Consider the following 22,122-nt stretch of genomic DNA (forward strand, 5'->3'; position numbering starts at 1 on the left):
TGTACATATAATAATATATATGTGTGTATGTATGTAGATATAATTTTTTAAATTTATAAATTTATTCCAAAATTTAGACTCATAATGAGAAATAATGGCATTTTGATAGGAAAAATGTTGGGCTCAGAGAACCCTTGTCTTGAAGGTATGGAGGCATGGAATCCAGTGGGATGTCAGGGGAAACTTTGTTGGAGCATGAGGTGTAAGGCTGAAAGCAATGGCAAATGAAGTGGGAGAGCTAGGACATCATTTCCCAAACCATGGCACTTGCCCTTTACCCTATGTAGAGAATAACCCCCTCATATAGTAAGTGATGATCTGCTGGGTCTGGAGTTAGACAAAGCTGGGTCTGTAGTCTAGTTCTATTATATACCAAATTTCTTAGCCTCTTTGTAACTAATTCCTTATTTATAAAACAGAGATAAGAGTGGTTCCAACCATGCACCTGGTAAGCATTCAATAGTGTTGGTTATGAGCCACTCATGTTCCTTCTCCCTACTTAACATAAATCTCTAAGATTCTTTTTGCCTTCCTTATTAAACAAGACAAGGTCCCCCCAGCCCCATGTTGAAGAATTTACTACTTAATCCCACTGATTTTCTTTGATAATTCCCTTTTCCTCTTTCTTTCAAGGCCAACTTCTTTTTTTTTTTTTTTTTTAATTTTTTTTTCAACGTTTTTTATTTATTTTTGGGACAGAGAGAGACAGAGCATGAACGGGGGAGGGGCAGAGAGAGAGGGAGACACAGAATCGGAAACAGGCTCCAGGCTCCGAGCCATCAGCCCAAGAGCCTGACGCGGGGCTCGAACTCACGGACCGCGAGATCGTGACCTGGCTGAAGTCGGACGCTTAACCGACTGCGCCACCCAGGCGCCCCACAAGGCCAACTTCTTGATAAGGTGGATGAAACACTCACCATTGTCATTTCTTCACTTGCTCATTAGTAGAATCATATAGGTACTCTTGAGCAGTGTTACTAGAATCATCTCCTTTATCAAATTTCTAAAATCAGCCAATTCTGCCATTTATGGAGAATATTTTTAAATAACCAAGAAGTATAAATGACTATTTCTAATAGCAACCATGTTCATGGCACTTACTGTTCATAGTCATTGAGTCTTAAAATTACAATAGTATATCCCCTACCAATAAGTTGGTTTCAGCAAAGAAATCAGAACATACACAAAAATTACCTTTTAAAGGGAATATATATCATGAATTCCATTAAAAAGTGGGAAGTTTATACTTCCTTTTTTTTTTTTTTAATTTTTATTTTTTTTAAGTTTTATTTATTTTTGAGACAGAGAGAGACAGAGCATGAACGGGGGAGGGTCAGAGAGAGAGGGAGACACAGAATTGGAAGCAGGCTCCAGGCTCTGAGCCATCAGCCCAGAGCCCGACGCAGGGCTTGAACCCACAGACCGCGAGATCGTGACCTGAGCCGAAGTCGGACGCTTAACCGACTGAGCCACCCAGGCACCCCAGGAAGTTTATACTTCTTATAGAGAAGCTCTCAAGTCCTCACTCGGAGCCCACTAACTTTTAAAACATTTCAAATGACTTGATATATATCAAGTCACACACACACACACACACACACACACACACACACACACACACTGGAGTATTACTTAGCAATCAAAAAGAATGAAATTTTGCCATTTGCAACTACATGGATGGAACTAAAGGGTATTATGTTAAGTGAAATTAGTCAGTCAGAGAAAGATAAATATCATATGACTTCACTCATATGAGGACTTTAAGACACAAAACAGATGAACATAAGGGAAGGGAAGCAAAAATAATATAAAAACAGGGAGGGGGACAAAACATAAGAGACTGTTAAATATGGAGAACAAACAGAGGGTTACTGGAGGGGATGGTGGGAGGGGGGATGGGCTAAATGGGTAAGGGGAATTAAGGAATCTACTCCTGAAATCATTGTTGTACTATATGCTAACTTGAATGTAAATTAAAAAAATAAATTAAATAAAAAAACCAAAAATAAAAACACTTCAAATGACTCTCCTCATCTGGTTTCCAAACCCTCAGAAGAAAAGATGTTAAAAGTTACATGTAGGAAGAAATTGTGATAGAGGCAAACTGAAAGCACCATAAGTGACAGCTGACAGGAAGGAGATGGAAAGATAGGAATTTAAGGCTATAAAATGTGGGGATATCTATCTTTTCCATATTTGTAGTTTTGGCCTCCCAAACATCTCCCACCCAACAAGCTTTTTGATAACAGCATACTAATTTTCTTTTGTGGAATCCACATCTCCTCTATTCTCCATCCATGTGGTTCATATGAGACTCACGTCCTCCTCACGTTCCTTATCTCCATGCTCTACCAATGCTCTGGAGATGAGGATAAGCCTGGCCAATGAGAGTATGGCCAGTCACACTGATTGTTTTAGGCATGAGCATGTGATCCATACCTGGCCAGTGAAAGTCAACTTTAAGGTGTTCACTGGAACCATTGAGAAAGAGCTTTCTTTCTGTTGGGGTTGCTAAGCCCAGACTCACTATTGACAACCCTTGTGACATACAGAAAAGCCTTCCAAAGAATGAAGTGACCACAGAGCAAAGCAGATCCTTAATATGGAAGGAGAAAAAAGGAAAGTCCCAAATTAATAACCACATTGTTGATTTAACAGGAAGCAGCTCCTTGTCTGTTATAGGTAAGCTAATAAAGTCCTTACTAGTTAGAGTTGAGTTTCTGTCATTTGCCACCAAATGAATCCTCAGTAAGAACCTTCATACCTGAATTGGCCCTGAAGGATCTCTTGTATAATAACAAATGTTTGGAAGGTGATTTTACATCTTCAAGAAAATGAAAAGAAAAAAAAAAACTGATGTGCTAATACTTTTGGTTTTAAGAGGCATTAAAGTATATAGCATGGTTTAGCAATGTAAAAAGAATGTTAAAGAAAAGTGGCATTCAATAAAATAGATGTCAGTTATCCAGAAAGTTAAGTGAAATGCTTTGTTTTCAACAATGCTATTTATTTATTTATTTATTTATCTATTTATTTATTTATTTATTTAGAGGAAAAGACAGAATCCCAAGCAGGCTTCATGCCCATCATGAGATCATGACATGAGCCAAAATCAGGACTAGGATGCTTAACTGACTGAGCCACCAAGATGCTACTTAATAATGCTATTTAAGTAATAAATGCTATTTAAATGAGACAAATAATTTTTTACTGTATTCATAAAAGTCTTTTAAAATCTTTTGACCCAGTAGAACTTCATGAAGGCTGTTAAGCTGAGATACTGGGTGTCTGGAATGGAGAAATTAAAAAGTGGGGAAATATGGAGAAACTAGTTGATTTCCTAGTCATTAAGAATTACAGTTTAATGGAATAATAAAAGTTGGTAAGGTTTTTAGAAATTACTTGGTCCAATTTCTTTAATATTCACATAAGAAAACTAAAGCCTAGAGAAGCTAAATGACTGTTTTCAACTAACATAGCCAATATCAGGCAAGCCTCATAGTAAAATTGTATAAATATTTGTGAAATGAGAGAATTCTTTAATCTATATCTTTGATTTCAGGTTATTTCTACCAAATCACTGCATTATATTTTTATATATTTTTGCTGTAATATTTTGTTTAAAATCCCACTCACATATAGTCATAATTAACTATAAGTTTGAAAACACATTCCATAATAAGTTTGGAAAATATTTTTATTTTATATGTTGTATTACCTTCAGCTTTATTCTTTCCCATTGTTATGACTGTGATAGAGTTTATTATAAACAAAATATTTTATTAGTCCATTTAGGTTGCACAACATTGGTGACAAAATAAATGAAACAAGAACTTTATTCTGTTCTCATGACAAATATTGCTTATATATTCTGAAATTATTAGTTAATTGGCTAAGCAACAACTTGTCATTTAAATATGCCTTAAGATTCTAGGGATTAAGGAGCTCTCTTTTTAAAAAATCCATTTAGTCTACTGTCATACCACCCTGAACACTCCCGATCTTATCTGATAGAAAATCCAGTTAGACTAAGATGCTTTGAGAGATTTTTGTATATAAAAATATGACACTAAGAAATAGGAAGGCAAAGAACATTTTAGATAAATATTAAAAGTGCCTATATACAGAAGCAACAGTTTTTTTTCTGCTTCTCAATCAAGACGTTGTATTATTCTGATTGATACACAATAATAAACTACATTAAACAAATTTATCTCACATCAAATGGTGGAATTTTACAGATTTCATAATTCAGTCAATAATGTTAATTTAATCAAAGTTATGTGACTCAAATATAGATTTCAACAGAAGAATGTGGTTTGACCTAAGCCAAAAGATGTGGCTGTTATGACTGTTGTGATTACCCACTTGCTAGAAGGTTAGTAGATCAAGTTCTAAAAACATATTCAAAGGTTGTTGGTCACTCATGCCTCTCTTTAGCATTCCCAGTATACAGAATTTCCTACAGGACTGATCTACATGCTTAGAAACCATCTTGGCTTAATTTGAGCTTTATGTTGCAATACTAGGAACATATGCCACCAAAATCATAGAGCTGTGGACTTGAAAAGAACAGTCTCCTAAGTCTTTCCTCCAAATTTGAGAGAAAATTGCAGATGAAGAATCACGGATAAAGAATATGAACATTATGTATGAGCATTTGCAGGTAAATAAATAGGAAAAAAAGTCTGTAAATTGTAGTTGCCTTTGGGGAGGGAAATGGAATCAGAGTGGTTGGAATATCATTTTTATTCTCTGTAGTTTTGCATTGTTAGGATTTTTACAGTAAGATTTTCTTATGCAATTCAAAATACATTTAAACAACGTTATGTAATTCTTAAGGCTTTAGAGAAAAGAAAATGATACAGCTTTCCTCAGTAATAATATTTTTCAGAGATAAAATCTGGTAATTTCCCTTTAGATAACTTAATCCCATTGCTACAATTTAAGTTAATTTTTTGTTTTGGGGGTTTTCAGAGACGATGGGGAACTGCCTAGCATCTTCTACAGCAGTTTTCAAATATTTTTTAGGTCAAAAAAGAATCTTTCATCAAATAAAACCCTACCCTGAAATCCAACAAATGGGACAAATAAAGGGGACTGCAGGAGACGTGTCCGCTAACCCCTATTTCTCCTGGCAAGTGAAGGACACTTTGAAAATCACTTTTGCAAATATGCTCTCATATACAGAAGGCTGTTAAATCAGCCTTCTCTTTTTCAGGTTATCTTATTAATCTAAATGTTTAAAAGTGCTTTCTGTAATATTCCAGAGGAAATAAAAGAACTCTCAATTTGTGAATGTCCATAGACTCTTGGTCAAGTAAAATATGCTTACTGCTATCAGTTGAATTACTGCTAAAGGATCATTACTTAGATAAAGGCTGGTTATTCTTATTTCTGTCTGAGGTAGGGACAGACCAACACTTAATGGGGTAATCTTAATGAGAATTTACATATATGGCTGGAGTACTGTATGTGTTATTTATACATTTGAAAGAACATCTCAATGACTATCCATTAAGTATTCTATAATGATTATAACAAAAACTCCTACCTTTGGTGTTCAACCATTCATGTGTTGGAAGTGGAAGCTCACTCTGATATGTCTATGTAGAACATATGGAAACCTTTCAGTTTCTGGATTCTGCTAATCAACTGCTGATCTAATGCTCATTCCCCAAAAGGAGACCCACCCAGCAGTGAGGAATTCAGGTCAAGTGAAGGGTGGGACTTAAAATTTCCTTGAATTAGTTAACTGAAATGACTAAGAATGTTTCCCTGAACAAAATAACCTTATCTGAAAGTGTTAGGTGTGCTGACCATATGAGACCAAGCAACCAAAGGAAAACAAGTACTGTTCTATTTGGCTAACTGATACAGTGATTTGGTTGAATCATCATGAAGTAAAACACTATGTAATGAGATACGAATATAAGGAAATTACTCCTAGGTAAGAAGGGACCCAATACTTGCTTCTCTCCTTTCTAATCTCTCTCCCAAGGACAAATGCATTTAATTAAAATTTAAAATATTACCTCTAGGCCTACTAAAATCTGATTCCAAAGATTCGATCTCCTCAAGTGGGGCAACCCAACCTATTACCTAAGAGCCATTACTCAGGTATGTCAGTGTGTACCTTCCCCACCCTTAGTGATAAATCATTATTGGTCTAAATCAATCTCTGTAACACCATTCCTTCACGCCAGCTGTTGGTTTAGGGCTGGGCATGATTCACTTCTCACCAATGAAATCTGTGGGCAAGGCTGTTGGGGACCACTGGATATGATATTGCTCCTCCCTCACCCCCCAAAAAGAGGCAAGAATCTTCTCCTTTTAAAAAATATTTAATTTAAAAATTTTAATTTTTTTTAACAATTTCGCAGTACCTTTATTCTTTTTTTAAATTTTTTTAATGTTTTTATTTTTTTTTGAGAGAGGGAGACACAGCCAAGTAGCGAATGGGCAGACAGAGAGGGAGACACAGAATCTGAAGGAGGCTCCAGGCTCTGAGCTGTCAGCACAGAGCCTGACGTGGGGCTTGAACTCACGAACCATGAGATCATGACCTGAGCCGAAGTTGGATGCCCAACCGACTGAGCCACCCAGGTGCTCCAAAATTTTAATTTTTAAAATTGCATCTATCTATTTATTTAGTTACTATTTATTTTTTCCTCTCCTCTTTTTGTCTTTAAACTGTGTATCTGTGTGTGTTTGGGGGGTGGGGGAGGGGATGGGGCCAAGGATGACGACTGTGTTTCTTGGAACTCTAGCAGCCATCATTTACCATGAAGAAAAAGACAAAATTAGCTCATGGAAAGCAAACTAAATCTTGATATCATTGGGCTACAGAACAAACCCTAGATCCAATTACCTCCACACACCTTGTGTAAGAAAAGTAAATTTGTATTTTTGAAGTCAATTTTAGCTGAATTTCCTATTACCTGCAGCCAAAAGCAGCCTAACCAATACAACAGATGATTTTGATGCAGAGCCAGCTCAGAGAAGCTCTGATGAGCAGTAATGGGGAACCTTTGGCTCATATGTGTTTCCCTAGCTTTTTGACGTGGTGGAAAATCTTCATGGAGGATGAACAATCAGAATACTGCCTCTGTGTTGCTATTTATCAAAAATATTCAGAAAAGAATATTTAAGTAGCTAAAAAAATCAGTACCAAGGTTTTTAGTGCCATTCTTTTAGTCAATAGAGATTACAGAGATTGTAAGGTTATATATTTTTCCTTCCCTATCCCTGAAGTTTGGTTGTAATATTTGAATAGTGAATAATAACAAGTTGGACTTATAAACATTTGATGGTTTTCTAAATGTCTATTCATGAAGCAATTACAACCACAACAAAACAGTACTACTATTACCGCCTGGGGTTTCATTTTTTGCTTTTTCTATCTGGTAAAATTCTACTAGTCATTCAAGATCGAACTCAAATGTCACTTTCTCAATTAGTATTTTTTAACTTCATGTAGACTAACTCTGTACCTCTTTTTTCTCTCTGTGGACTCATTCATTCATTTATTTAACAAACATCTATTAAACTCTTGCCAGATTTTAGCTCTTGTTCCAGGGATTCAAGAATGAACAGTCTGAGGGATGAAAGACACAGCATAGAGAATACAGTCAATGGGATTATAATAATGTTGTACAGTGACAGATATAGCCACACTTGTGAGCATAGCATGACATAGAGACTTGTTGAATCACCATGTTGTACACCTGAGACTAACATAACGTTGTGTGTAAACTATACTTCAATAAAAAAAACACACAAAAAAGTGAACAGTCTGACATAGTTCCCACACTCAAAGGCTGTAACGTAGTCAGAGGATGATAGCTCATTCCTTAAACAACCATAGTAAAGGGTGATAAGTTTCGATATTAGGCACATGAGATAACAACTCTATCCCTTTATAGTTGGTGAAGTTCATCAGACTTTTACTGATTTTCTGTGGTGTGTAAAGCACAAGAGATACAAAGATTACTGAGATGCAGTCTGTTCTTGAGGGACGGAAGGAGACTGATACATGTTCATCAAACCAGTTTCCTGTGCGGTCTGGGCACACAGATAGTAGACATTTCCCAGTCTCCCTTACATGTTAGTGTGGCAAGTCACTGAGGTGTGGCCAATGGGATGTGGGCATAAGTAATGTCTGCCACTTCCATTTTTTTTTTTTAATTTTTTTTTTTTTAACGTTTTATTTATTTTTGAGACAGAGAGAGACAGAGCATGAATGGGGGAGGGGCAGAGAGAGAGGGAGACACAGAATCGGAAGCACGCTCCAGGCTCTGAGCCATCAGCCCAGAGCCCAACGCGGGGCTGAAACTCACGGACCGCGAGATCGTGACCTGAGCTGAAGTCGGACGCTTAACCAACTGAGCCACCCAGGCGCCCCTGCCACTTCCATTTTTTACCTATAAGAAACTTTCATGCAACCTACAACATACCTCCCTCTACAACATACCCTGTCTAATGTCTGAAAACTAAGAACTTTTAAGGTTTTAGGGGATGACAATGCCATAATATAAAGACTTTGGGTTCCTCACTGAGTAGAATGACACCCACTGAACACCTGATTGGACTTTACCTGAGTAGAAATAAGCCTCTACTATGTTAAGGTACTGAGATTTTGGAGTTTATCTGTTGTAACAGCTAGTTATGGCAACTGCTGAGGGCAGAGCCCAAAAGAAAGCATTCACATCATTGCAAGCCCCTGAATCTAATCTCTTGGTTTCATTTCCCTTCTAAAGAAATGGAAGAGATTAGGGGATCCTGGGTGGCTCAGTCCATTGAGTGTTCAATTCTTGATTTTGGCTCAGGTCATGCTCCCAGGGTTGTGGGATCAAGATTCTCTCTCCCTCTGCCCCTCTCCCCTGCTCATGCACGTGCTTTCTCTCACTCTCTCTCTCTCAAAAAAAAAAAAAAAAAAAAGGAAGGGATTAGGTTTATGTGACTCTTAGAGGCCACATAGCAAACATATTCATCAGTCAGTGCAGAACATCGAAACCATTTCAGGTATTTTAAGCAGGAAGAGGTTTTACACAGGGAATTAAGTGAATTGTTTAAAGGCTAGAGACTGTTGAAAGGGTTAGAAGAGTAGGTTCTAGACTGGGCCTCTGGGAATGACTTCTAGAACAGTAGTAAATGAACTGTTGAGGAATGTACTATTTTTGCTACAATCAGAAGGCTCCACAAGGACTACAGAGTTCAAGGACACCATTGTAGCTATGAGTCCAAGAAGCTGGGATCTGGAAGCTGCCTGGGCAGGGAACACAGACTATGTTCACCACTTCCCTCAATTGCTTCTTGATGGCCACAGAGCTGGTGATTCAATATGATGCTGCTGAGTCTGGCTGTCACCACTGTTGTAAGCCCCTCCCCACACCCACAGTTCTGGAGACTAGGACTGGCAAATCCTGGACCTTCCTTGCCAAGAGAAAACAGCAAAAAGTAGCAAGGAGATGGCCTCTGTCTCACCTCTGCCTTCAAAAGCTCAGACAAGTTCATCTACTTGCCAGACACTAATGTTACATCTAGAACTTTGGCTGGATTGGAGTCTAAGGAAGTGTTTTTAGCTCTCCAGTGTCTCCTATACAATAAGGCATGCTGGAAGCAGGTAGGGATCGATATGAGTGCCAACCTTCTATATCCAGCACAGCAACTTTTGGAGTAGACTCCAAGACAGACCTGTATCACTGAGTTCTTCCCATTTTTTCAGAAATCCTTGAAAAAAAGGGCAAGGGGCATCTGGGTGGCTCAGTCAGGTTAAGCACCTGACTTCGGTTCAGGTCATGATCTCATGGTACATGAGTTCGAGCCCCTCTGGCTCTGTGCTGACAGCTCAGAGCTTGGAGCCTGCTTCAGCTTCTATGTCTCCCTCTCTTTCTGCCCCTCCCCTCCTCACACTCTGTCTCTCTCTCTCAAGAATAAACAAACATTATGGGGCGTCTGGGTGGCTCAGTTGGTTGAGCATCCGACTTCCGCTCAGGTCATGATCTCACACTCCATGAGTTCGAGCCCCGCGTCGGGCTCTGTGCTGACAGCTCAGAGCTTGGATGGATCCTGCTTCAGAATCTGTGTGTGTCTCTCTCTGCCCCTCCCCTGCTCATGCTCTGTCTCTCTCTGTCTCAAAAATAAAAACATTAAAAAAAATTAAAAAAAGAATAAACATTAAAATTAAAAAAAAGCAAACATCTACTCAATAGGGTTATAATTCTAAAGATCTTAATATTCTAGTAAATATAAATTTGTGAATCAGTCACTTTGCTCACGTCATTAATACAGCATGAATCACTCTACCTAGTAACTTGTTAAGTATATTCTGATCCATTGGATTTTGAGGTATTGAATGGCAGAAACTGTAGTTAGTTCATATTTGCATTTCCTGTCCCCATGCCTGCTTGGCCCAGAGAAGACAAACAGATATTTGCTAAAGTTAAATGTTTCATTCTGAACTCAGAAACAGTAAGCCAGAATTTCATGACAGCAGTTTGTAGCAGCCACAATGTCAGGTGGAGGCCCCATTACAGAGTAGGGAAATAGGGTTTCTGTCTTTCAGTGAAAACAGAGGTTAATGTGGCTAAGGAAGGTACCCGCCTTCTCTGTCCACTGGTGGTGTCCATTTCTTGAAGGGAGGCTAAAGTCAATGGTGGCTTTCTGATATCAATTTTTTAGGGCAACAAATCACCAAAGTCTTCGGTGAGATAACAAGGATGCAACCAACAACAAGGATGAGATAACAAGCTGCTGCCTGGTAAGTAAAAAAAGCCACAGGCAGTGTGCACTTTCAGCATGTGGTTATGTTCTCCAGCCAGTGGGATCTGATGGTTCTCAGCATCTTGGTGGTGCTAACGTAGCCCACAGTAGCCACGGCCTCTGGTGTTCGAGAACTAAAACACAAACAAGAAAAACACGCTCTGGACACTCAGTGTCCTCTGAGGGCTACTCACCTGGCGGTCTCCAGCGCAGGAAGAGTGGGAGACTGGCTAAAATATCTTCCGGGGGAGCCTGGTCCAGCCACGCGCGCGCATCGCCCCAGGCGGAGTCGGAGGCTGTGAAATACGCTTATATCTGGGCCCTGGGCGCGCCGCGGATTTCCGAGGCTCCGCCTTCTCTGCGCGCGCGGGGCGGCCCTGTGGAGGGAGGGCCGTCTGGTCCGGCGGCGCCCGAGTAATACCCTGAGCGAGCCCGGGAGGGGCCCGGCCCCAGGCGGCCGCCCCACGTGCCCTCCGCCGGGTCGGGGTCTGGCGGCGCGCGGCCTTCCCGGGCGGGGGTGCCCGGCGCACCACCCGCCCGCTTGCCGAGATGTCGCGCCTCACCGTCGTGTTTCAGTCGTGCGTTCTGGCTGGGCGGCCGGCTCCCGGTGCCGGGATGAGCGCGTCTCCCCCGGGAAACTCGCAGGAAAGGCCGCCCAGCGAGCGCGGACCCCGGCGGTGACGAGAACTCTGGAGAGGACGCGCAGCGCTGGCTTTTCTGGAGTCGGGAGTGCAGGCCCGACAGCCAATTACGAGGTTTAATGTTCCCTAAACCCACTAATACACTTCGGGTTTTAACTCCACCTTTCAGCCGTGCTTTTCGAAGTGTCTTCTCCGATGCGGTGGGAAGATAGCATTCTCCGTTTGGGTGGCCAGTTAGGCGGGATTAAAGACTTGTCCTTCCCCCTTGTATCGCGTCTTTAACAGGAGCCCTTCTTACCGCGTTGTTGTAGATTTGAACCTTCCCATCAGCAGTTTCTTTTTCCATTAAAACTCCCTTCCATTTCTGTGTCTTCCTTTTCTGTATGTGTCCCGGCTCCAGGTAATAAGTGTGTGTATATATGCGCGCGCCCCTTTCGGGGTAATTTTCATTTCCTTCAGAAATAAAAATTGTCTTACCTAATTTTCACTTCTTGGCTCAATTTTAATCACCGCTTTTCAAGCAAGGGGGACAATGTCAAGTTAATATCTCCACCAAATAAAAACCACTCATTCTTGTCTCTCAGCCTCCTTTGTGGGCAGGACGGATGAACCTACGTTCTGTAAACTTCAGGGCATCTAAAGTGATTATTACTGTATCTTCCTAAATCGAATTCTCCCTCTCCTAAGGATTGAGGAAGTTTCTAGTGGTATCCAGCTTCCTCTTACCACAGGAATGAAATACAGTTTTCCTTTTGTTTCAGTCATATGATCTTCATCGACACATCACCCGATTTGAATAACACGACTTTGGAGAGGAACACTGAACTTTTTAGTTAGGTTTTACCTGCACTTTTATTGTTTATAATGTTTTATAGTTTTTTTTTTAATTTTTTTTAACGTTTATTTATTTTTGAGACAGAGAGAGACAGAACATGAATGGGGGAGGGTCAGAGAGAGAGGGAGACACAGAATCGGAAGCAGGCTCCAGGCTCTGAGCTGTCAGCACAGAGCCCGACGGGGGGCTCGAACTCGTGAACCACAAGATCATGACCTGAGCCGAAGTCGCACGCTTAACCGACTGAGCCACCCAGGTGCCCCTATAATGTTTTATAGTTTATAGTTAGATGAGAGAATGCAGTCTGAAGAAGCATTTGTTAATTAGAATTCATTTTCAAGAATTCATCGTTTATTTAGAATTCATCTGTCATAATTATACATACACCCCTATACTTGCTCACAGCATGAAGTACTTCATAACATACTTGTAAGTTTCGTTGTTCCACTACTCCACTTGATAAGAAGTTACAGCATTTTGAATATGATACACCAAAAACAAAACACAAAACAAAACAAAAACCCAAGTCATTTGGCCCAGCTCCCTTATTTCACAAACCAGAATACTAAAATCTAACATATATCCGGTGACTTGGTCTAGTCACAAACCAAGCGTTCTGTGATGCAGTTGTGGAAACCTGGTCCAGAACCCCAAAACAAATCCTGTATCAATGGACTCTTTGGGAATGCTGGTCAAAATATCCTTTGCTGTCAATTTTAACTTTTTTTCATCAATCACATAATACTCTTCCTCGCACATAAAATGTTATCCTCTCAATGTCCATTTCAAAATTTTCCTTGTTAATATTAATATTAGTTGTTAATTAAGTTTCTAAGAGGAAAGACTAAGAAGAACTGCTCATTTATTATCTATATGTGCATCATACCATTTGGTCTTTTGAAGTAGCAACAAGTAAAAAACAAACATAAAACCCTAAAACTAAAATAAAAAGAAAAAACTTCCTAATAACCTCTTATACAATTATCATCCATGAATTTGCTTAAACTTTTTCTTGAAAAAAATTTTTTTTAACCATTTCTTATTGAATTATGATTAACATACAATGTTGTATTAAGTCCAGGTGTAAAACATAATTGATTCAATAATTCTATACATTATTCAGTGCCCATCATGATTAAGTATAGTCCCTATACAACATTATTATAATATTAACGACTGTATTCCCTATGCTGTACTTCTCATCTCTGTGACTTATTTCTTTTATAACTGGAAGTTTGTGTTTCCTAATTCTCTATTTCACCCATCCCTTGAAAATTTTATTTTCTTTAATTTTGTTTCCTGTTATATGATTCATTTATATTTATGTATCCAGAGACTGTTTCTAAATTTCATGTCCTCTTACTGTTAACCTGGCATTTGGTGAAAAAAATCTACACTTAATCTATTCAAACTGAAAATACTGCTGGTTCACTGTAAGTTTCTTAGGCCCATGCCAATATCATTATTTATTTTAATAAAGATTTTTTAGTTAAACTAAGAAAATAGTACTCAATTATGAGTGGTAACATCTGTTAAATATAAATACTTGATGATTATTTTTCTTTTATATAACAGATTAACAATATAGTTCTGAATCTAAACTCTTTTTTAATGTAAGTCACTGAAGCTAAATTCTTTCCTATCTTGTGTTCATTTATGATGGTGTAAAATTTTAAAATTAGAGTCCATGTACAGACCAAGCAGAATTATACGAAATATTTGAATATTGGGAAATAGAAGTAAAATACAAATATTTTTTTCTTAAAAACCTTCCATTTTTCATATTCACATTTTAATTTTATATGTTTACAAATTGTGGTTGATGTTAAACCTCTTCATTTGCAGTGAGTTCATTATCTTTTATGTCGTCTACCTATAATGATTTCAGAAGAGGTTAGAAAGAGATTAATATATTTAAAGAATCTGACTCTTGTGAGCAAAGACATCATTAAAAAGGGCTTGTTTTCATTAATAGGCTGTTAATAGGAGAGACATGATGGGTGAGTTTTCTTTGTAACCAGGTTCACTGTGGACAGGAAGAGCCTGCCTTCCCAGCAAGGAGATTTTAAAATCACAAGCTCCAGCCTCCATCAATGATGACAGGATTACCTGTTACGTAGGCAGACTGCAATGACAAACACAAGGAGACAGAACAATTAACCAGGTTTAACACAGGTTGTGTTTCTTTAATTTTTCCATGACTCAGAAACCTAAACAATGTACTCTCATGGTAACAGGAAATCTCCCATAACAAATAGATTTTAGGAAAAATCTGAATTACATTTTGGATGATCTGAAACTGCTGCATGTTCTTGTGATCTAGAGTTACCTGGCCTCTGGCTAGTGTTTTAGCACATGTCACATTCTAAGCAGATGTTCGGTCTCAGAATCAGAAAATTAAGCTCAGTGATATGCAGCCATTCCCTAAATTAGGATAAAGTATAAGCTAAAACAGTACATTTTCATTTTGAAATTCAGAACTATTCTAAAGCAGCTGAGTTTTATGCCATTAATAAACTTTTGAATGTCGTCAAGTGTGTTAGTCATAAAGTGGTTGTGTTAATTACCAAACAGAATTTTTTGTGGAAGATATTGTATTTTTAGTTGATAAAAATACATAGGTGTTGTCAGAAGCTGAGGCACAGTAAATGTGTTTAAAAAATTTATATGAATAATTATTATATCTATTAAGCTATGAAAAAATATTCTATACTAGTTTCAGATATCCAAATCTGTACCAAACTAAGGGAATTTAAAAAAAAATTACTATTTTTTTTTTTTTTTGCACAGAATTTTGCACTTTCCAAAGAAATAAATCTGAAGTAAGCCTTGTGGTAGAGGTTTAAAAATCTTTTAACTTAAACATAGATGTTAAATTCGTGTTCTTATTTTTAAATTTATCTGAAGCCTGACACAATGGAAGATGCAGGAAGGAAAGACATCACAGTATGAGTACAGACATTTTAAAGTTCAATCTATGAAAACTAATCACATACTGTAGGTAAACTATCATCAACTCCCCAAAGGTTTTTTAAAAAGCAAACTTGGAGGTTCCGGAAGATGGCGGCGTAGGAGGACGCTGGGCTCACCCCGCATCCTGCTGATCACTTAGATTCCACCTACACCTGCCTAAAGAACCCAGAAAACCGCCAGAGGATTAGCAGAACGGAGTCTCCGGAGCCAAGCGCAGACGAGAGGTCCACGGAAGAGGACCACAATGCTATGAAGCTTGAAATCAACCACAGGAAAAAGTCTGGAAAACCTCCAAAAGCATGGAGGTTAAAGAACACCCTACTAAAGAATGAGTGGGTCAACCAGGCAATTAGAGAAGAAATTAAAAAATATATGGAAACAAACGAAAATGAAAATACAACAATCCAAACGCTTTGGGACGCAGCGAAGGCAGTCCTGAGGAAAATACATTGCAATCCAGGCCTATCTCAAGAAACAAGAAAAATCCCAAATACAAAATCTAACAGCACACCTAAAGGAAATAGAAGCAGAACAGCAAAGACAGCCTAAACCCAGCAGAAGAAGAGAAATCATAAAGATCAGAGCAGAAATAAACAATATAGAATCTAAAAAAACTGTAGAGCAGATCAACGAAACCAAGAGTTGGTTTTTTGAAAAAATAAACAAAATTGACAAACCTCTAGCCAGGCTTCTCAAAAAGAAAAGGGAGATGACCCAAATAGATAAAATCATGAATGAAAATGGAATTATTACAACCAATCCCTCAGAGATACAATTATCAGGGAATACTATGAAAAATTATATGCCAACAAATTGGACAACCTGGAAGAAATGGACAAATTCCTAAACACCCACACTCTTCCAAAACTCAATCAGGAGGAAATAGAAAGCTTGAACAGACCCATAACCAGCGAAGAAATTGAATCGGTTATCAAAAATCTCCCAACAAATAAGAGTCCAGGACCAGATGGCTTCCCAGGGGAGTTCTACCAGACGTTTAAAGCAGAGATAATACCTATCCTTCTCAAGCTATTCCAAGAAATAGAAAGGGAAGGAAAACTTCCAGACTCATTCTATGAAGCCAGTATTACTTTGATTCCTAAACCAGACAGAGACCCAGTAAAAAAAGAGAACTACAGGCCAATATCTCTGATGAATATGGATGCAAAAATTCTCAATAAGATACTAGCAAATCGAATTCAACAGCATATAAAAAGAATTATTCACCATGATCAAGTGGGATTCATTCCTGGGATGCAGGGCTGGTTCAACATTCGCAAATCGATCAACGTGATACATCACATTAACAAAAAAAAAAAGAGAAGAACCATATGATCCTGTCAATCGATGCAGAAAAGGCCTTTGACAAAATCCAGCACCCTTTCTTAATAAAAACCCTTGAGAAAGTCGGGATAGAAGGAACATACTTAAAGATCATAAAAGCCATTTATGAAAAGCCCACAGCTAACATCATCCTCAACGGGGAAAAACTGAGAGCTTTTCCCCTGAGATCAGGAACACGACAGGGATGCCCACTCTCACCGCTGTTGTTTAATATAGTGCTGGAAGTTCTAGCATCAGCAATCAGACAACAAAAGGAAATCAAAGGCATCAAAATTGGCAAAGATGAAGTCAAGCTTTTGCTTTTTGCAGATGACATGATATTATACATGGAAAATCCGATAGACTCCACCAAAAGTCTGCTAGAACTGATACATGAATTCAGCAAAGTTGCAGGATACAAAATCAATGTACAGAAATCAGTTGCATTCTTATACACTAACAATGAAGCAACAGAAAGACAAATAAAGAAACTGATCCCATTCACAATTGCACCAAGAAGCATAAAATACCTAGGAATAAATCTAACCAAAGATGTAAAAGATCTGTATGCTGAAAACTATAGAAAGCTTATGCAGGTAATTGAAGAAGATATAAAGAAATGGAAAGACATTCCCTGCTTATGGATTGGAAGAATAAATATTGTCAAATGTCAATACTACCCAAAGCTATCTACACATTCAATGCAATCCCAATCAAAATTGCACCAGCATTCTTCTCGAAACTAGAACAAGCAATCCTAAAATTCATATGGAACCACAAAAGGCCCCGAATAGCCAAAGTAATTTTGAAGAAGAAGACCAAAGCAGGAGGCATCACAATCCCAGACTTTAGCCTCTACTACAAAGCTGTCATCATCAAGACAGCATGGTATTGGCATAAAAACAGACACATAGACCAATGGAATAGAATAGAAACCCCAGAACTAGACCCACAAACGTATGGCCAACTCATCTTTGACAAAGCAGGAAAGAACATCCAATGGAAAAAAGACAGTCTCTTTAACAAATGGTGCTGGGAGAACTGGACGGCAACATGCAGAAGGTTGAAACTAGACCACTCACTCACACCATTCACAAAAATAAACTCAAAATGGATAAAGGACCTGAATGTGAGACAGGAAACCATCAAAACCTTAGAGGAGAAAGCAGGAAAAGACCTCTCTGACCTCAGCCGTAGCAATCTCTTACTCGGCACATCCCCAAAGGCAAGGGAATTAAAAGCAAAAGTGAATTACTGGGACCTTATGAAGATAAAAAGCTTCTGGACAGCAAAGGAAACAACCAACAAAACTAAAAGGCAACCAACGGAATGGGAAAAGATATTTGCAAATGACACATTGGACAAAGGGCTAGTATCCAAAATCTATAAAGAGCTCATCAAACTCCACACCCGAAAAACAAATAACCCAGTGAAGAAATGGGCAGAAAACATGAATAGACACTTCTCTAAAGAAGACATCTGGATGGCCAACAGGCACATGAAAAGATGTTCAACGTCGCTCCTTATCAGGGAAATACAAATCAAAACCACACTCAGATACCACCTCACGCCAGTCAGAGTGGCCAAAATGAACAAATCAGGAGACTATAGATGCTGGAGAGGATGTGGAGAAATGGGAACCCTCTTGCACTGTTGGTGGGAATGAAAATTGGTGCAGCCGCTCTGGAAAGCAGTGTGGAGGTTCCTCAGAAAATTAAAAATAGACCTACCCTATGACCCAGCAATAGCACTGCTAGGAATTTATCCAAGGGATACAGGAGTACTGATGCATAGGGGCACTTGTACCCCAATGTTTATAGCAGCACTCTCAACAATAGCCAAATTATGGAAAGAGCCTAAATGTCCATCAACTGATGAATGGATAAAGAAATTGTGGTTTATATACACAGTGGAATACTACGTGGCAATGAGAAAAAATGAAATATGGCCTTTTGTAGCAACGTGGATGGAACTGGAGAGTGTGATGCTAAGTGAAATAAGCCATACAGAGAAAGACAGATACCATATGGTTTCACTCTTATGTGGATCCTGAGAAACGTAACAGAAACCCATGGGGGAGGGGAAGGAAAAAAAAAAAAAAAAAAAGAGGTTAGAGTGGGAGAGAGCCAAAGCATAAGAGACTGTTAAAAACTGAGAACAAACTGAGGGTTGATGGGGGGTGAGAGGGAGGGCAGGGTGGGTGATGGGTATTGAGGAGGGCACCTTTTGGGATGAGCACTGGGTGTTGTATGGAAACCAATTTGACAGTAAATTTCATATATTAAAAAATAAAAAAATAAAAAAAAAATAAAAAGCAAACTTTCTGTTATACATATGGACCCCTTGGTGCTCCTCTAAAAGTCCAAAGGTCTTTTTATTGCACATTTCAAACCAGAACATTTCCAAATATTTGGTAAACTTAAGTTCTGGCTAAACAAGGACAATTTAGCTTATGAGCAGTACCCCCCAATTCAAATGAACTCTTCTGCAGATACAGATTCAGAGAAACAACAAAAGCCAATGAACTTGTTCCATTAGTAATTTGTTTAGCAATTTCCCAGCTACTAAAAACTGTTGTTAACAGTCCTGAGAAGTGGTAACTTTGGTCACTAACATTTCAACCACTATTTGTTACATTCACCAACTAGCTGGTGTGCAAGTTACTGTAAAGAAGAGCTAACAGATCAGTAACACACCTCCTCACTCCTGCCTACTCCCCCCCACCCCCCTTCTTCTCATCTCAAATGCTGCAGTTCCCTCCTCATGTAATATTCAAATACATCCAACAGAGGGGGGTGTTTTTGTGCTCTTTACCTTATAGTTTCTGCTTTCCTAGTTGTATGCCATTTAAGAATATGCAATAGCCATTAAGGAAGAAATTGATTACTAAATAGGTGCAAAACAGAATGAGATAGAATTGGGATTTCCATATGTGATAAACAAGAATTCACAGGAAAAAACCAGCCAGTGGGATTGTCCTAATTAAGTCACCAGTAAAACTAAAAACACCAAATGCCAATTCTGTGTATTCTAGACACAACTAAATCTGGTTAACTCTCTCCCCCTTTCACCTGAAGCTCTCATAATTTTGGAGGTTCATTTGCTTGACTTACATTTAATTCGACTTTCCCCAATTATAATTTTTCAAAGCAACTGTCTCTCATAAAATTGAGCAATTTATTTTTTCAATCTTCCATGTCATTTGCTACAAGATTTAGTGACACATAGAGTTGAATAAGGAAGAGTTGGTGGCTCAGATCAAAGTGGCCTTTCTTTGAGCAAATTAAATTAGAATTTATCCCTATCTTGTAAATGCAACCTCTTATATATGTTGCAACTCTCTAAAATGACATTATTTTGATAAGCAAATTGTGGCCAAATGAGGAATAATGAACTCCCTGGGAAGAACAGTGCTTACTTCATCAGAAGCCAAATACACACAGAGGAGGGCTACTTCTTCTGCGGTTGCAAATCTTCCAGTCTTCTGTCTCTTCAGGAAAGAGCTCAGTGCCTGAGATCAGAAACCACACCAGATATCAGTGATAGGAGGTGAAGTCTGAATTCACTTGCAACTCCTTCAGGAAGTCTGAGGCAAGAGGAATCTATAGAGTTACCATTGGCTTGCTGCCTTGATTAATCATGTATGATACATGATACATGAGAATATCATTAATTGTGGACCAGGTAGGACTAGAATGACTTCCAAGCTACTCAAACTAGTAAAACCTATAGACACTGTGTCTATAATAAAACCTGTAGATACTGTGTCAGATCAAAATACATATTAAAGAGGAGAGCTTTGGGGAGCCTGGGTGGCTCAGTCAGTTGGGCGACCGACTTCGGCTCAGGTCATGATCTCACGGTCCATGGGTTCGAGCCCCGCGTCGGGCTCTGTGCTGACAGCTCAGAGCCTGGAGCCTGTTTCAGATTCTGTGTCTCCCTCTCTCTCTGACCCTCCCCCGTTCATACTCTGTCTCTGTCTCAAAAATAAATAAACGTTAAAAAAAAAAAATTAAAATAAAAAAATAAAGAGGAGAGCTTTAAAAAAATTTTTTTTGAAATTGTGGTAAAATACACATGTTATTTACCATCTTAACCATTTTTAAGTGTATAGTTCAGTAGTGTTAAGTACATTTACGTTATTGTGCAACAAATCTCTAGAACTCTCTTCGTCTTGCAAAACTGAAACTCTGTACCCATTAACCAATAGCTCCCTGTTCTCTCCTCCCCCAGCTCTTGGCAGCCGCCCTTCTGTCTCTGAATTTGTCTACTCTAGGTAAGGAAGAGGACATTTTTCAACCAGAAGATTTAATTGCATTTAAAATAGTAGATATACCTCTTCAGGATTTGGTCTGGCTTGTATTCTTTCTTGTAGAGATGGGGTATCAACTGTTCCTAAATCAAAGGGGGACATTCAGCTTGGTTAATTACTCAAATTGAAAAAGAAGTTGACAAACTTTAAACTTCCTTTCCACATGATACATCAGTGAAATCCTTCCCCATGACTTACAATGATAATTTCACCTCCGTGTTTAGGATTTCTAAAAACACAGACCATAGGGGTGCTTGGGTGGCTCAGTCAGTTAAGCATCTGGCTTTTGATTTCAGCTTAGGTCATGATCTCATGGTTGTGAGATTGAGGCCTGCATCGGGCTCTGTGCTGGTAACACTGAGCTTGCTTGGGATTCTCTCTCCTCTCTCTCTCTGCCCCTCCCTCCCTCCCTCTGTCTCTCAAAATAAATGAATAAACATTAAAAACACACACACAGAGACCATAATTCTTTGTGACATTAGGCAAGGACTCTGGGTGAGTCACACAAGCATCCCCAAGATATATTTTAGTCACATTACACTGCATCACACTTTATGGATTTTCAGCACTTTTACATGTATTATCTCAGTTACTCCTCACAACAACCCTGAGATGTAAATACAGCCATATAAATACTTCATCAGTGAAAGAACCTAGGTTGCCTTAATGATCCCCAAACCATTCTTTGCTGTCAGGTTCACTCTGGGGATCCTCAGACAGGGCCATGCCTGTCACGGTCCTCAGTAATTAGATGGCTCGACATTTTCTTCATTATCTTGCCTATTTTCATTGGTTTCAAATTCCTATTTTTAACCACTGTTTCATGTTTCTCATAAAAAATATAATTTGAATTATCTCACTTAAAGTAAGAATGACACTAAACATTTGAAAATCCCTCTTGGTTCAAGCTCCTACAGAGCAACTTTCCCAGAGTTTCTGTCAATTTTTGTAATCTGTAAATTCTGTTTAGAAGGCCTTTTGGCGGGGGGTGGGGGGTGCTGACAGTACTCTGGGCAACCACATGGTATTTCTAAGGTCATAAAAAATGATTTTAAAGTCATATCCTCTGCTCCTGAGAGTGCCATAGGGATGATGTTTACTAGGAACTCATTTATTTTCTTTAAAAAAAAATTATTTTTTTAAGTAATCTCTGTACCTACCTTGGAGCTTGAACTCACAGTCTCAAGATCAAGAGTTGTATGCTCTGTCGACTGAGCCAGCCAAGAGCCCCAACCATTTCTTAATTTTAGCATCATTTGTCATTTCTCTGGAGA

The 22,122-nt window shown here is 38.7% G+C and overlaps 2 protein-coding genes across 5 annotated transcripts in view; both read right to left on the reverse strand.

Annotated features, from left to right (window-relative positions):
* The window catches only part of SLC9B2 (solute carrier family 9 member B2), a 51,720-nt gene extending 39,479 nt beyond the window's left edge, over positions 1-12,241 (reverse strand). For 2 of the 3 annotated variants that reach the window (XM_078445842.2, XM_078445841.2), the window contains exon 1: positions 10,959-12,241. The gene's annotated coding sequence lies outside the window, so the exon portion shown is untranslated. The remainder of the gene's footprint in view (positions 1-10,958) is intronic. The other variant, XM_078445843.2, reaches the window with a different exon arrangement.
* Positions 12,242-12,503: 262 nt separating this feature from the next.
* The window catches only part of BDH2 (3-hydroxybutyrate dehydrogenase 2), a 29,210-nt gene continuing 19,591 nt past the window's right edge, over positions 12,504-22,122 (reverse strand). For both annotated transcript variants that reach the window (XM_078445840.2, XM_078445839.2), the window contains 3 exons: positions 20,873-20,931; positions 19,955-20,047; positions 12,504-14,365 (listed from right to left, as the gene is read on the reverse strand). In XM_078445840.2, coding sequence (XP_078301966.1) covers positions 14,312-14,365; positions 19,955-20,047; positions 20,873-20,931 — 206 coding nt within the window. In that variant the 3' untranslated portion in view covers positions 12,504-14,311. The remainder of the gene's footprint in view (positions 14,366-19,954; positions 20,048-20,872; positions 20,932-22,122) is intronic.

Source organism: Panthera onca, chromosome B1 (assembly GCF_046562875.1).
Source record: "Panthera onca isolate mPanOnc1 chromosome B1, mPanOnc1 haplotype 2, whole genome shotgun sequence".
Classification (NCBI taxonomy): domain Eukaryota; kingdom Metazoa; phylum Chordata; class Mammalia; order Carnivora; family Felidae; genus Panthera; species Panthera onca.